This window comes from Anolis carolinensis, chromosome 1, assembly GCF_035594765.1.
Source record: "Anolis carolinensis isolate JA03-04 chromosome 1, rAnoCar3.1.pri, whole genome shotgun sequence".
Taxonomy (NCBI): Eukaryota; Metazoa; Chordata; class Lepidosauria; order Squamata; family Dactyloidae; genus Anolis; species Anolis carolinensis.
This window is the reverse complement of record NC_085841.1, coordinates 127,976,763-127,993,019: the sequence shown is the minus strand read 5'-3', so window position 1 is coordinate 127,993,019 and position 16,257 is coordinate 127,976,763. Positions and strand designations below refer to the sequence as shown.

At 38.2% G+C, this 16,257-nt stretch overlaps 1 protein-coding gene across 2 annotated transcripts in view; it reads right to left on the bottom strand.

Annotated features, from left to right (window-relative positions):
• LOC107983242 (protein eyes shut homolog) overlaps positions 1-16,257 on the bottom strand; it is a 206,204-nt gene that overhangs the window by 54,167 nt on the left and 135,780 nt on the right. For both annotated transcript variants that reach the window (XM_062969078.1, XM_062969079.1), the window contains exon 6: positions 12,353-12,512. In XM_062969078.1, the coding sequence (XP_062825148.1) occupies positions 12,353-12,512 (160 nt within the window). The remainder of the gene's footprint in view (positions 1-12,352; positions 12,513-16,257) is intronic.

Below are 16,257 nucleotides of genomic sequence, written 5' to 3'. Positions count from 1 at the left end.
TGGATGCACACGCAAATCAAAGTATTAGGGATACTTTTTATTCAGCAAGACACAATAAATTTAGCTGTATAGATTATATCTTACTAAATAAAGCAAGCAAAGCCCAAATAAAGAAGGTAGAAAGGAAACCAATATTTTTGTCAGACCACAGTCCTCTGATTGCAACCTTGGGATTGAGTAATGAGATTAGTCAAAGAATTTGGAGATATAATTCGGTGGTAACAGAAAAAGATGAATATAAATTGAAGCTTCAGGAGGAGATAAAAGAATATTATAGAATAAATGATAATGGAGAGTTATCTAAAACTGTGGTGTGGGACTCATTTAAAAGTGTATTAAGAGGTCAATGTTTTAGTATTGAGTCCTACATAAGGAAAAGTTGGGGAGAGAAAAGAGAAAAATGTATAAAAGAAATTGAATCAATACAAGAACAATTGAGAATAACGAGGAGAAGAAATATAAATAGTATATTAAGGCAGAAAAAGAAAGAATTGGAATTAATGGATGAGGTGCAATGGAACAAAATGAGACAGAGTGTGAGGCAACGAATTAATGGATGGGGTACAAAATCAATGAAACAAATGGTGAGATATTTAAAGAGGAGAAAGGAAAAGTCATGTATAACAAAACTTAAAGATAAAAATGGATTGGTGAAAGATGGAAGAAAGGAACTCGAAGAAATAATGAGAGATTTTTACAGGGAGTTGTACCAAAAAGAACAGGTGAATAATGAAGAAATAAAAATTGGGAATAAAGTAAATGAGGGGGATAAAATTATGCTAAATGATGAAATAACACAGGAAGAAGTAATTCAGGTAATTAAAGGACTGAAACAATATAAGGCACCTGGTATAGATGGATATACAGCAGAATTTTATAAGACCTTTATGCATGAGTTGGTACCATATATGGCTGAAATGTTTAATGAGGTATATATGAGAGGTATTGTCCCGGAAACATGGAAACTTTCTGAAATTATTCCAGTTCTGAAGCCAGATAGACAACCGGAGCTCCCAGAATCATATCGTCCGATCAGTTTAGTAAACAAAGATTATAAGATATTCATGAAAATCATAGCAAATAGATTGGAAATTATTCTACCAAAGATTATAGGAGAAGACCAATATGGATTTGTTAAAGGGCGGAGTATCAGTGAACCAATAAGAAATGTTGTTAATGTGATTTGTCATGCGACAAAAACAAAAAGAAAATTGTCAATTCTAAAGTTAGATGTGTATAAAGCTTTCGACAAAGTAAACCATGAATATCTGTATAGATTATGTAAAGAACTAAATTTGGGGAATAATTTCTGTGAAATGATTAAAAATGTATATAGGGAGAATACGGCTTGTATTAGAGTGAATGGAAAAAGAACGGAAAACATTCAAATTGAGAATGGGACCAAACAAGGTTGTCCATTATCCCCAATGTTATTTGCTCTGGTAATAGAACCCCTAGCATATAAAATAAGGATGGATGAAACATGGGAAGGGTATAAGATTGGGAGGAAGGAGGAGTTGAGATTGAACCTGTATGCGGACGATGCAATAATTTTAACAGAGACCAAGGGAAATGATTAAATCAATGAAAATAATATTGAGGGAGTTTAAAAAAGTATCAGGGCTATCAGTAAATATGGAGAAATCAGAGATATTATTTATTAATACGCCACCGAAGGAACAATTAGAGATAAGGAAGGAATCAGGTTTAAAATTGGGTATTAAAAAGATGAAGTATTTGGGAATTTGGATATTTAAGACACTTGATAAAATAATAGATGGAAATTATAGAATGGCATGGAAGAGAATGTTAAAACAAATGAGTAGGTGGAAGAATAAAAATTTGAGACAGATGTCTAGGATAAGGGCATTGAAAATATTGATAATTCCAAAAATGATGTATTTATTTCAGGCTCTCCCAGGAATTCCTCCCATGGCAAAATTAAAGGAATGGGATAGGAAACTAAATTATTGGGTTGAAGGAGGGAAAAGACCAAGAGTAAGGAAAAAATTGATAATTGCAAAAGAAATGAAAGGGGGATGGGGCTGTCCATGCCTAGAGCTATATAGTGATGCCTTCCAAATTGAAAGAGCAATAGAATTACAAGTGACAAAGAAAAATGGGTGAGATTTGAAAAGGAAATGAATGGAGTTAATTGTGAAGAAATAATCTTTAGAAAATGGGATAAGAGAAATATAGATAAATTAATAGGACCAATGAAAGGAACAATGCAAGTGTGGAAGAAATGGCAAGGGAGAATAAGTAGCTTAAAATCTAAAATGTCAACAGTATGGATAATCAATAAGGTTAAGGAATCAAATATGAATAGAAATATTCAAACATTGAAGGAAAAAGGAATAGAGAGACTAGAACAACTATATGACAGAGAGGGAACGGTAAGAGAAAATAAAATTAAACAATGGCTTGGAGAAGAAAATTGGTTACAGATAAGAGCAATCTGTGCATATTGCAAAATAAAAGAAAATATTAATATGGTTAAGAGAGAAGATAACGCCTTTGAAAAGATAATAAGAGAAAAGGGGGAAGGAAAGAAGGCACAGGCCAGCAAAATATATACAATGCTCATAGAGGCTGATGGATGTGTAATACGGGATCTGAAAAGTATGTGGGAAACGGAGCTGCAAATCACAGAACAAGAGATGAGAAATGTGGTAGAGACAATAGGGATGAAAAGGAATACCAGAGTACGAGAAATGAGGAGGAAAATATTGCACAAATGGTATCGTACACCCTGCCAATTAGCATACTACTATAAAAAGGGGAGTAGTCACTGCTGGCATGGATGTCATCAGAAAGGGCGGTTTATGCACATGATGTGGGAATGTGAACATGTACAATATTTTTGGCAGACTATACAAAATGAGTCAAATCAAATACTAGGAAATGAGTGGGTCATAACAAAGGAAATAGCGGTATTAGGGAAAAGAGAGGAAATGGGAAATAAAAGGGAAATAAAAGAAGCAATAATTGAATGTGCACAAGCAGTAATAGTATTAGGGTGGAAAGATAAATCAAAATGGACAGTAAATAAATGGTACCAATATATGGTGGAGCAAATGGAATTTGAAATTATGAATGTGAAACTAAATGTTGTAAAAACTAATGAAAATAGAACAAGAGAAATGGAAGAAAGATGGACAATGGTAAAGAACTATATCATGAATCAATCTGGAGATCAAGCCATAAGAAATAAGATACAAGTGTTATATAGTATATAGGTTGGAAATGGATTAAGATAAAGATATAAAAATTGTCTCATAAAAAAACAAATATGTAAAAAGAAAACAATCCTCGTGTTGGTGGTGGGAATTGTAAATGTTTTGTATGTCTACGGTATGTATTTTTTGTGTTTTAAAAAATAAAAATTTATTTTAAAAAAACCAAAAAAAACACGGATTTACCAAAAACAAGTCATGCCAGACTAATCTGATCTCTTTTTTCGATAGAGTTACAAGTTGGGTCGATACAGGGAATGCTGTGGATGTAGCGTACCTGGATTTCAGTAAGGCCTTCGATAAAGTCCCCCACGATTTTCTGGCAAACAAACTAGTAAAATGTGGGCTAGACAAAACTACGGTTAGGTGGATCTGTAATTGGCTAAGCGAACGAACCCAAAGGGTGCTCACCAATGCGTCGTCTTCATCATGGAAAGAAGTCACGAGTGGAGTGCTACAGGGCTCCGTCCTGGGCCCGGTTCTGTTCAACATCTTTATTAACGACTTAGACGAAGGGTTAGAAGGCAAGATCATCAAGTTTGCAGACGACACCAAACTGGGAGGGATAGCTAACACTCCAGAAGACAGGAGCAGAATTCAAAATGATCTTGACAGACTAGAGAGATGGGCCGAAACTAATAAAATGAAGTTCAACAGGGATAAATGCAAGATACTTCACTTCGGCAAAAAAAATGAAATGCAAAGATACAGAATGGGGGACGCATGGCCCGATAGCAGTATGTGTGAAAAAAGATCCTGGAGTCCTCGTGGACAACAAGTAAACATGAGCCTACAATGTGATGTGGTGGCAAAAAAAAGCCAATGGGATTTTGGGCTGCATAAATACGGGTATAGTGTCTAGATCCAGGGAAGTCATGCTCCCCCTCTATTCTGCTTTGGTCAGACCACACCTGGAATACTGTGTCTAATTCTAGGCACTGCAGTTGAAGGGAGATGTTGACAAGCTGGAAAGTGTCCAGAGGAGAGCGACTAAAATGATTAAGGGTCTGGAGAACAAGCCCTATGAGGAGCGGCTTAAAGAGCTGGGCATGTTTAGCCTGCAGAAGAGAAGTCTGAGAGGAGACATGATAGCCATGTACAAATATGTGAAGGGAAGTCATAGGGAGGAGGGAGCAAGCTTGTTTTCTGCTGCCCTGCAGAACGTGGAACAATGGCTTCAAACTACAGGAAAGGACATTCCATCTGAACATCAGGAAGAATTTCCTCACTGTGAGGGCTGTTCGGCAGTGGAACTCTCTTCCCCGGACTGTGGTGGAGGCTCCTTCTTTGAAGGCTTTTAAGCAGAGGCTGGATGGCCATCTGTCGGGGGTGCTTTGAATGTGATTTCCTGCTTCTTAGCGGGGGGGTTGGACTGGATGGCCCATGAGGTCTCTTCCAACTCTACTATTCTATGATTCTATGATTCTATAGCCTCCTGGTAGTTTTCCTGTCCTTCAAATACTGGTATGCTCTACTAATGTACTGGTCCATGCACAAGCACAGAATGACAATGTGTTTTTATGTCATAACCACCATGATCTGTTTTCCCCCCAACCAGATAATTAATAAAGTCATTCTGCTCAAAAAGTTATCTGTTTTCCTGCCAGCTTTATCCTTGGGACTTGAATTCCAAAAGCTCTTTTTGGATGCTTTTTGGGGGAAGGAGTGGGATGATATAGCCCTCTAGCTGTCTGACTGGCCTACCAGCCCACTCTGCAAAGGCTGGCAACCACAGTAGCATACCATCACTTTTTAAGGAGACTGACTTGCTCCTTAAGACAGCTGTCAGCTGAAGCTGCTCTGCTATATAACCACCCTGAGTTTCTTGAAAAAGCAAAAATTATTGTTGACTGTGGGGATTCCCCCAAAGACCAAGCAGACACCAAATTGCAGGTTTGGGGAGGGAGAAGTTTGTTGAACTCCTGATGGAGGAAGAGCTGTGTGTATAGGGTAACCTATGACCTTCTTTCAGAGACTGACTGGCTCCTTGAGACAGCTGTCAACTGCAGCTGCTCTGCTGTATAGCCACCCTGATTTTCAAGAAAAACTGAAAGTTGTTATGTGAATTCCTGGGACTCCAAGAGCATCACCCACTACAGGGCCCACAAGACATACTCAAAGGGAGGTGGTAAACATGAAAAGAGACATGCAACCGACCGTCACTTCCTGGATGAAACCATACCCATTTATTCCCAGGAATGAAAAAATCTAGACCTATGGAGTAACTGCCAGCCTGTCTTCCAGGAGAAAGTGAAAGTTATTGTTGGCTATGATTTGTTTTCTCCTCACTGCTATGGACAGAGCAAGCAGATCCTGGGGAGGAAGACAAGAAGATTCAGACCCAAAGTGTGGGACAGTGGCAGCCGGAGACAGCTGCGGTGCGACAAAGGAAAATCAACGAATCCTCTTTGGGATTACCCCAATGACCCAGAAACCAAACTGAAAGTATGGGGGAGAGGTGCTAATTTTGTGGAAATCCTGCAGAGTTGGGGGGGGGGGGGTTAGGGTTGGTGCTGAACTCCATCACAATCGGTGGAATTCATTAAAGAGAGGAGGGAGGAGAGATAAGAGAAGAAGCTAAAGGCTTTAGTAGAGGCTAAAGGGTGATTCAAAGCTCAGAGCCACCCTAAAAGAAAAGCACACCTACCCACAAGTCCACAAATGTTATGCACCCACCCACCCGCACTTTCCAACTCTCAGTCCCACTAAATAAAGAATCAATAAAATAAAGGAAAATAAAATAAAATAAAAAAGATTCAATGCTAGAAGCCAGGCCAAGCCAAAAGCTAAAGCTGCGATTGAGCAGCAAGGCAATTGGACTTAAGCACCTCTCTCTAGAGCCAGGATGCAGAAATGGAAGTGCTCACCCCATTAAATAGACCCAGCTTGTGTAAGACAAATCACGGTTGTTTCTTCTATTCTGATTGGCCCAGCAGGCATGTCTTACAAGGAAAACCTGTGTGAGCACACAACAGCCTCTCCGCACGCTGCATGCTCCCAAATAGAGCAGAAGAAGCCACAACCAGCATCCACATGGTCTGGCTCTGTCAAAGAAACCATGGTGACAGAGCCCTTGCAGTTACGGGCATCCAAAGAAGCTGAAGAAGATGAAGAAGCCAAAGGAAAATGGCCAAGCACAGGCTGGTTAGCAGCCAGCTGCAACAAATCACTCTGACCAAGAGGTCATGAGTTCGAGGCCAGCCCATGCCTGCATCTGTCTCTGTCTCTGTTATGTTATGGCATTGAATGTTTGCCTTATATGTGCAATGTGATCCGCCCCCAAGCTATTCCATAATAAAAGTGAAAACCCATATGTGTGTATGTGGCACAGGTGTCTGTTCACACAGACAGCCTCCATCCTCCACAAACAGGCTACAGTTCCCAGTGCTGAGGAGTCACCAAGTCACTCCCCTCCACTGACATTGTGGTTACAGCAAGCTCCATGAACATGTCAGCAAAAGGAAGGATTTTGGGATTTTGGGATTCTTTTGGGATTTCCTTCCTATCCCAAAGTACCTTGTGTGGAAAAAGATAGAGAAGCACCTGGGACTGGAAGGACCCAAAATTGTCCTTCCCTGCTGTGTTGAGTCATCATTTGTTTTGGAGACATGACAGAAAAGAAAAGCAACTTGGAGATTGAATTATTCAACTCTGAGTAAAACCACTGAAATAACACAGAACTCATTAAAGCTGAGTAATTTGAGTTATATTTGTTCTGGCAGATCTGGCACATTTCTCTGGTAGGTATAAATAAGATGGGTTTCAACCCAGAGCTGGGGGTGTGCAATTTTACTTATCTGTTTACAATTGGACTGTTGGAAGTGGATTTGTCAGCCTTCTCACCTTCATGGCAGCACTCTGAAAATATACACTAAGAGCTCTGAATCCTACAGAGGCAGGTGCAGTCTGATGCAGCAGGAGATAAAATCTCCAAGGATCAAGCAGAGGACATCTTCTGTGAGCAGAACCCTTTGATCCACAGCACTAATTCCAGATGTAATCTATTGCAATCAATATAATATATAGACCAGTCCCTATATTCTCATTATTCAGTAAATTAGAAATATAGGCCAGTTCTATCTATTATTAGTTGCTTTCCTGGCTTGATCTCTCCCACCAACTGCATGGAAATGTCATTAATGTAGGATCTAATTGCAGTCTGAATGGGCTTGGGATTGGATGGGAGACCATTGTAGCTATGTAGCTTTGTGTACAAAACATACTATCTCATGTAACCATCATATATACCCAGACTGCCTCAGACTTGTCAAATATCTAGAAGACTGTGGATAAATACAAGATAGACAACTGGTAAACATTTAGCAAGAAGGATTATGCTGCTACATAGAATCATGGAATCATAGAATCATAGAGTTGGAAGAGACCTTGTGGGCATCCAGTCTAATCCCCTGCCAAGAAGCAGGAAAATCGCATTCAAGGCACCCCCGATAGATGGTCATGGCAATCATGATTTACAGTAAATCTGGTCCCGTCCCAGGTTACAAAACTGGCACAAGAATATAATGTCATGTGCAACTCCAGAGTGATGCATAACTTACTTACTTACTTACTTACTTGCTACATTTATATGCCGCCCTTCTCACCCCGAAGGGGACTCAGAGCGGCTTACAAATTAAATATACATACAATATTATATTATTAGCATAGTGCAATACTGGCAATAAATTACTATATTGCACTATATCAATATATTGTAATATTATTAGTAAAATCACATTCATTTAGGAACCAAGTTAAGACCTTTCTATGGAAGCAGGCTGAAGAAGACTAGTGTTTTTAAACTTCAGCTTCATGTGTGCAATATGCAAATTAGTGGACCTCTGGCAATTTGGACTTGACTACCTCCTAAAGGAATGGAGTTTAGATGGACTTTTAATCCAAAATTTAATGTTATTAAAAATAAACATTTAATGTTATTAAGAATTCAACATTTAATGTTATTAAGACTGGATAGGATCCTCCCTGTGATATCAGCAAAAAAGTTCAGAATATCTATTTAAATATATACCTTGTCCTTCAATCAGATATGTTTTGTCACCGAAACAAATCCCAAAACATAAAGGCCAGAAACATTTTCAAGGCCTTGCTTAATTGATGCCACAGAAATCCTAGATCTCACAATAATAACCTCTGTTTTTTAAAAAGGAGGGAATTCAGATCTTGAATTAATTTTTGTCCAGAACTATTATTTACATTAAGTTTTCACACTTCAACTACTGGAGGGAGGTTATGCAAACTCCCTTTTCAATTATGTTATGCTTTTAAAAACCCTGCATAATGAATCTTATCTTTAGGGTGTATGCGTTAGGCACCTCATTTGCTGTATATCTTCATTTGCTATAATATCAAGATGTGATAAATGTATTGCTTAAACATGTTTCCAGTTCATCAATAAAGGTGTTAAGTAACATTTGGACTAACATTTATCCTTATCGCACCCCACTGGATAATTTCCCCAAACACAAAATACAGCCATTCATCAATATCATTATTTGATGACCTAGTATACCCAAATAAACAGGAGTTACTTATGTTCACAGCCAAAGGGCCTAGAGATATATTATTTCAAGGGAGGCTTTGAGGAGCAGATGGTAACACCTTCTTGGTCACTCCTATGCCATGTTTTTGAATCATGAGCAGCTAAGCCTCAGACAAAAGATCAGAACTGGGAGGAGAAATGTCATAGTTGAAAATAATTATCCTGTCCCTACTCTTAGCAACCATGATTATTCTTATTTTAAGGTGAATTATTCTTGAATGATAACCTTGTACTGTAGTATAATTAATAACACAAAATAGTTGTGAAACCAGCTATGATACTTTTAATTTAACTCCACATTTTTCATCTCTTAAAATGAAACTTCAGTGCATTCAGCTAAAATAATGCATGAGCATATATAACTCAATATAGTATTTTCTTATCCAATTTTATTCAAGGTAAATACCCTATGTACAAGGAGACTTACTTCTAGGCAAGCATGTCCAGTATTATAACTTTACAGAGAAATCCCAAGTTTATTTATTCATATATAATTCCTATTGTGTTCAGTAAGGCTTACTACTAGGGACTTCATCACATCTATCTGCTTTAAATCCTGTGTCTGCTTCTTGCAGAATTCTGCAGTTTTTAATTCAGCCAGGCAGGTCCTGTGCCTCACTAAACTACAAACCACAGAATTCTGTAGGAAGCGGCAATTAGATTTAAAATGGATAGCTGCTCTAGTGTCATGAAGTCCAGTGAGTTGGTATAGGTATGGAATTGCTGTTTGAATTATATCTGACATTTTAATTCAGATCTATGCCTTTCATATCCCCCCTTGAATTATTTTTGTCAACATTCATTCTAGGGTTCTCAGGGCAAAGATTGTATTTTAAGACATAATTAAATAAATATTTTTGAAATCATGTTTTAAAAATGTGATTCCACCTGGGTTCTAGTCCACACATGACCCAGAAAGCATATGCCATTAGCATGGTACTTGAGTTCTTCTGACATGTAATAATGATGCACTAGGAGAAGGGGAGGGCCAAGAGCAATTTTCTTCTCCCCCTTCTCCTGGTGCATGATCTCTATGCACCAGGAGAGCTCCGGCACCATGGACAGAAAAGTTATTTTTTTTCTTTTTAAAGGGTTTTTTTGGGGGGGGGCTGGGTTTGGGGAGGGGGTTGTTGCCCTCACTGTTTTACAGGCTGAATCAGCCTGGAAAAACATGAAAGGGCTGTCTGGGCTGCCCTCTCAGAAGTCCAGAACTTCTGAGGGAGCAGTCCAGACAGCAGAAATAGTGGGTTCAACTCACGTCTTTCAAGAAGGTGTGGATCAAACCCACTATCAAATTTTCTCGGCACAAAAAAGGTTTTTCCTGCTTTTTGCCAAAGGCATTTGTGTTTTTGTGGGGCATTGTCTGGACACCCCACATGAAGAAGCGGGAGGGCATGCATTTTATGACCTGTCTAAATGGCCCTTCAGTCAATTGTACCAAACTCATGCTCTCTAGCATTTGATACTATAGTAGCCATCAACTTCAGCTAGTATTCCCAATAGTCAGGGATAATGGAAGAACAGACCAATTATCTGATTACTGGATTTTGATCCTTGTGTGGCTAGAATAGAGTTTGTATCCCTGCAACTACCACAAAAATGAGTTGCAAGTTCATTGAGCCTGACCTACCCCATCATAATTAACTAACAGGATGCACTCTAGTGTAAAACCCATTTTATAAAGTGTGGTTAATATTTGTATTCTAGACATTCAAAGATGACTGTGCTTTCTTTTTCTCACCAAGAGTGCATAGTGTGTGAAAAAACAAAACAAAATCAAAAGAATCCTCTAGTGCTGTGAAGTAAATAAGCAAAGAAGAAACAGCACTAAGTTTGTCTTGAGGGTTGTTCTCACAAACAAATTGCAAATGGCATCGAAGAGACACGTTTAGATACAATTATCTATACCCAAGAGCTTGCAGATGGAAAATATCACCTTTTCAAGTCCCCTATAATTATAGGATTTTTGATCCTGCACTTAACCAAGCAAGTTGGAATTAACTGTCATTAAGAGACAAAAGACATATAGAATGGTTAACCTTGAACAGGTGAAATAACATAGAATGAAGGCTATTTCTGTCCTAAACATGATCTGGTAATAGATTCTATTGTATTATAACAGCTTTATTATTAGTCAGTCTTTCTGGCCTTCCCTCCCTGCATAAAACACTTTTGGATACTATCCAACACTAGACTATTTCAACGACTGTGTTCCAGAAAAAGATAAGTTGTATACTTGTTTGAAGCCCTTTGAACCAAACTTTAAAAAAAATCTTCACCTACTACTACCGTAGTTTTTCATAAAATAGAATTCATTTTTAATAATGATTACAAATACAGTGGGGGAAAAGTATTTCGTCAGATTCCAATTGTGCAAGTTCTCCCACTTTAAAAAAATGAGAGGCCTGTAATTGACATCATAGGTAGACCTCAACTTTGAGAGACAACATGAGAAAACACATCCAGAAAATCACATTCATTCTTTCATGTACATGGATCAGTCTTCCTCGTCCCTTTGTAGAGAAACAGCCCCAAAGCATGATGTTGCCACCCCCATGCTTCATAGTAGGTATGGTGTTCTTTGGATGCAACTCAGCATTCTTTCTCCCCCAAACACAACGGGTTATGTTTCTGCCAAACTTCTACTTTGATTTCATCTGACCATATGACATTCTCCCAATACTCTTCTGGATCGTCCAAATGCTCTCTAGCAAACTTCACTAAGGCCCAGACATATATTTGCTTAAGCAGGGGGATACGTCTGGCCCTGCAGGATTTGAGTCCCTGGCGGCATAGTGTGTTACTGATGGTAGCCTTTGTTATGTTGGTCCCAGCTCTCTGCAGGTCATTCACTAAGCCCCCCCCCCCCCCCCCGGTGTGGTTCTGGGATTTTTGTTCATCATTCTTGTGATCAGTTTGACCTCACAGGGAGAGATCTTTTGTGGAGCCCCAGATTGAAGGAGATTATCAGTGGTCTTGTATCTCTTCCATTTTCTAATTATTACTCCCACAGTTGATTTCTTCACACCAAGCTGCTTGTCTATTGCAGATTCAGTCTTCTCAGTCTGGTGCAGGGCTACAATTTTGTTTCTGGTGTCCTTCAACAGCAATTTGGTCTTCACCATAGTGGAGTTTGGAGTGTGACTGCTTGAAGTTGTGGACACGTGTCTTTTATACTGATAACAAGTTCAAATAGGTGCAATTACTACAGGTAATGAGTGGAGTACAGAGGAGCCTCATAAAGAAGAAGTTACAGGTCTCTGAGACCCAGAAATCTTGCTTGTTTGTTGGTGACCAAATACTTATTTTCCACCATAATTTGCAAATAAATTCGTGAAAAATCAGACAATGTGATTTTCTGGATGTGTTTTCTCATGTTGTCTCTCATAGTTGAGGTCTACTCATGATGTCAATTACAGGCCTCTCTCATCTTTTAAAGTGGGAAAACTTGTACAATTGGTATCTGACTAAATCCTTTTTTCTCCACTGTAAATATTCCCATTTAAGTTTTACCCCTAAACTGTCAATTAAATTGACAGTTCTAGATCTTTCTTACCTGTGAAACCAGCTGCACAGACACACTTGACTTGTGGCAGTAGCTTTGAGGGGCTTACATCAATACATGTTGCTCCTGCCCGGCAGTTGTCTGGATAAATTAAACAGGCATCTTCTACAATCTGGCAAAATTCTCCTACCCAACCAGGAGCACAGAGACACTAGAAAAGAATTAAAAATAAACTAAGAAGTCTAGCTAAATTTTAGGATTTACATCACAAGTCAAAGAAGGAGCATAAATGTTTTTATATATGTTCGCTGCACAAACAATTACTGAACATCACATATGTGCTTATGTTCAAAGATCACACCAGAAAACTGCTGATTAATTATACATTGTGGTCGTGATAACCGGTAGCATTTGTGTCAATGAGTTACTGAAATTGATCTGTAGTCCAAAATTTAAAGAAGTTATCCATCTGAACATATTCAGACAAATGGAAAGATTTGATTTATTCGCTTAAATAAAACTGTATAAAACATATGGTCTAGTGATACCTAAATCATGGGTTATCTCACTATAATCAGGCCTCTTCCACTGGGTATATTTGCATTAGGGCTCTAAATGTACTAGACTGCAACAAACAGCAACAAAAATGGAAATATGCTTGGATGGAAGGGCAACAGAGGCAAATTTTTGGTCTCTGAAGATCTTGGCTAGCCCATTACAATAAAATAGGGTTCAGCACAGTGAATATCTTTAAAATTTGGGCTAACAACTTCCTTTTGAAATGGAAATCATTAGCCACTGCTGCATAATGGCTAAATAGTTTGTTGGCAATGGCATAGAGAAATGGCTTTGCTATAGTCTTTTGTTTACAAAATAATGGCCTTTACTTTTGACTAAACATGCTTAGAAATGACATTGCTAGAAAAAACACTTAAATGAAAATGAAACTTGCCTTGTGATATCAATGTGCACACAATGAACCTAACATTGTAAAATTGTATTCATTAAAAAGAAAAACCTTTGTAAGCAAGTGGCTAATAAAAAATTCTATCATGCCATATGAAAACACTATCATGACTTCATTTAAACTGAGTTGTTCCACTTAGCATAAAACAGCATCTGTTAATATTCTTCTTCCTCTATTTGGAACTTCATACTTACCCTTTGCTACTGTCCTTTCCTTCAACGTTTTGAGAGGAAGAAAGAATTATAAAGCACCAGGTAACTTTACAATACTTGATTGTGTCCTAGTTCCACAGTTGGGCCCGGGCTGTGGAGCAGGCAGGAGAGCAAGCCAGCTGCTGCAATTAACTGCAATGAATCACTCTGACCAGGAGGTCATGAATTCGAGCCCCGTTCGGAGCCTATGTTTGTTTGTCTTTGTTCTATGTTAAAAGGCATTGAATGTTTGCCTATATGTGTAATGTGATCCACCCTGAGTCCCCTTCGGGGTGAGAAGGGCGGAATATAAATGCTGTAAATAAAATAAATAAATAAATAAATAAATAGAGAAATATGAGATCTTATTGTTTTAATTTCACAACACTCTCTTGTAATGGATATCCTACATAATGATTCAGAGCTCTGTGCCCTACATTGTTCTACTTTATTCACCTTTGTTCTCAATAAAAAAGTGTTCAAAGTAGAGATGCAGGAAAGAGGGAAGACAAAAAAGCACAAAAAGTAATTGAGAACACTTCCAGACAGCATCATAATCCAGGTGGGGTAAAAATATCACAAGATCTCATAGCAAGTCCAAACATGGAGCTGTCAGTCCCAATCAGTCCTCCCCTGCTATCCTGACACCTTCATTTGCAGTGGATTTTTAAAATCCGCAAGATGGATTGAGATATCCAGCAGAAATTTACTTTACATTTTTGTTTTATTTGATGCTCCAAGATGAGCTGGACCTCATATGCAGATATCTAAATGTTCACACAAGCAGATTTCTTGTTATCTCTCCTCACCCTCCCATAAATTCAAGCTCTGTTTAATTTCATAAACATCATAACAAAGGAATGGTTTCAGAGAGTTCTCATTTTATTGCTTTTTAATTGTTCTTCCATTCAGCCACCTGTGTGTTTGTGGCTCCATTTCTTTAAAGCCCCGATCAGCTGTCTGAGGATGTTAAAATGCAGACATGTGCTGGAGCAGTCCACACCAGCATATAGAAATGAGTCACATGTTTTCCTTGATTGCAGGATATACAGTCATGCAAACATGCACTTTTAAAATCTGAAATCAGGTTTATTTAACCTATTTAACATGTGTTTTCCAGCTGTTAATCCAAATCAGTGCACATTTTCTTTAAATGTCATATTGCTGCCATTACCCCCATTTATCCTGGTTTCTTCCATTTTTAGGAAGGGGGGGAGAGAGGGAGAGATAGAGGGAGGGAGGAGAGGAGGGAGGGAGAGAGCTTGGAAAAGATTGGAAAGTTCAAGTTTTGGTGACTAAATAGACTAAAACTTATTGCTTCTGAATCATTTGGCTTGAAGATCAAAATTAGTGATGGACCATTCTGCCAAAGAAAGATCACTCTGGAAAGGTTGATGTAAGACAGTCAATAGGTCTACTTATTTTTGTTTTCCATCATCATCCAAATGCCTATAGATTAAAGCTTTATCCATGGGGATGAACTTGCCAGGCTGTGGCGCAGCTGGCTAGTAACCTGTTGCAATAAATCACTACTGACTGAGAGGTCATGAGTTCAAAGCCTGGGTCAGGTTAAGCCCCTGACCATTAAATAGCTTGCTGTTGACCTATGCAGCCCCGAAAGACAGTTGCATCTATCAAGTAGGGAAATTTAGGTACGCTTTATGCAGGAGGCTAATTTAACTAATTTACAACACCATAAAACTGCCAGCAAAACACGAGGAAAGGAATGAGGAAGTACAGCCACTAGTGGACGGTGAAGCAACAGCTCCCCCTGTGGCCGGAATCGTGAAGCTGGAAAAATGTTAAATGCCTCTGTGTCTGTCTATACTGTATGTTGTTTGTCTGATGGCATTGAATGTTTGCCATATATGTGTTCATTGTAATCCGCCCTTCGGGGTGAGAAGGACGGAATATAAATACTGTAAATAAATAAATAAATCCCTCCTTCCTTTTTTGTCATGGGGTTTGCCAATGTTCTTATGGGGTACGATGGAAGAACTATCTTTGGTCTGTGAATCAAAATTCTTACTTGCTCTCATTCACACTTGCAATGGGCCATTCATTTGCTACAGGGCATTTATGTTTATTCCACAGTAAACTGGACAAATAAACTGAGATTAGAGTGCTACTTCTAAATTACAGCTTTCATTACCTTCACCCTAGTTTGCTTGTTTGTTGTTTTCTTAATCATGTTCTGGATTTTATTGACAATCTTTTTTCCTCTAACAGGTTCACAGTGAACCAACTTGCATCTCTTCTCCCTAGGAGAAAAAAACGCTCAGTCTGTGACTGACTATTGATTTTTCCTCATGATTATTATCATCATGGCTTTGGGAACTTTGTATATCTGTTTTTTACCTTGTCCCCTTTGTGTCAGCTTCCATATTGGTGATCATCTTTCTTAATTACCTGGAAGCAGGATTTAATAACATATTAATTGCATTCTGCTATTATCAAGTCAAGGAGTAGTAAGCATCACTTATGATGAGAAGAAACAAGAGAGACTTTGAAATTAAAAAAAAGTCTATTAGAGACTAATTTCAAATAAAGTAGTGCAAAGGGTAATATATATTTCAAACAAGAATGTCTTCTAATTAATTCAATTTTTCAATGTCAACTAAGGTCAAATATATTTTGGAACAGTATTGAGTGAGACCTGTGATTTCTTTTATTCATTAATTCATTCATTTTATATGCTGTTTTCTCCTAGAAGAGGACACAAGGTGGCCTCCATAAATAATAAATATTTACCATACAATTAAGAAATACATATTTTCATAATAGATTTTAAAATAAAT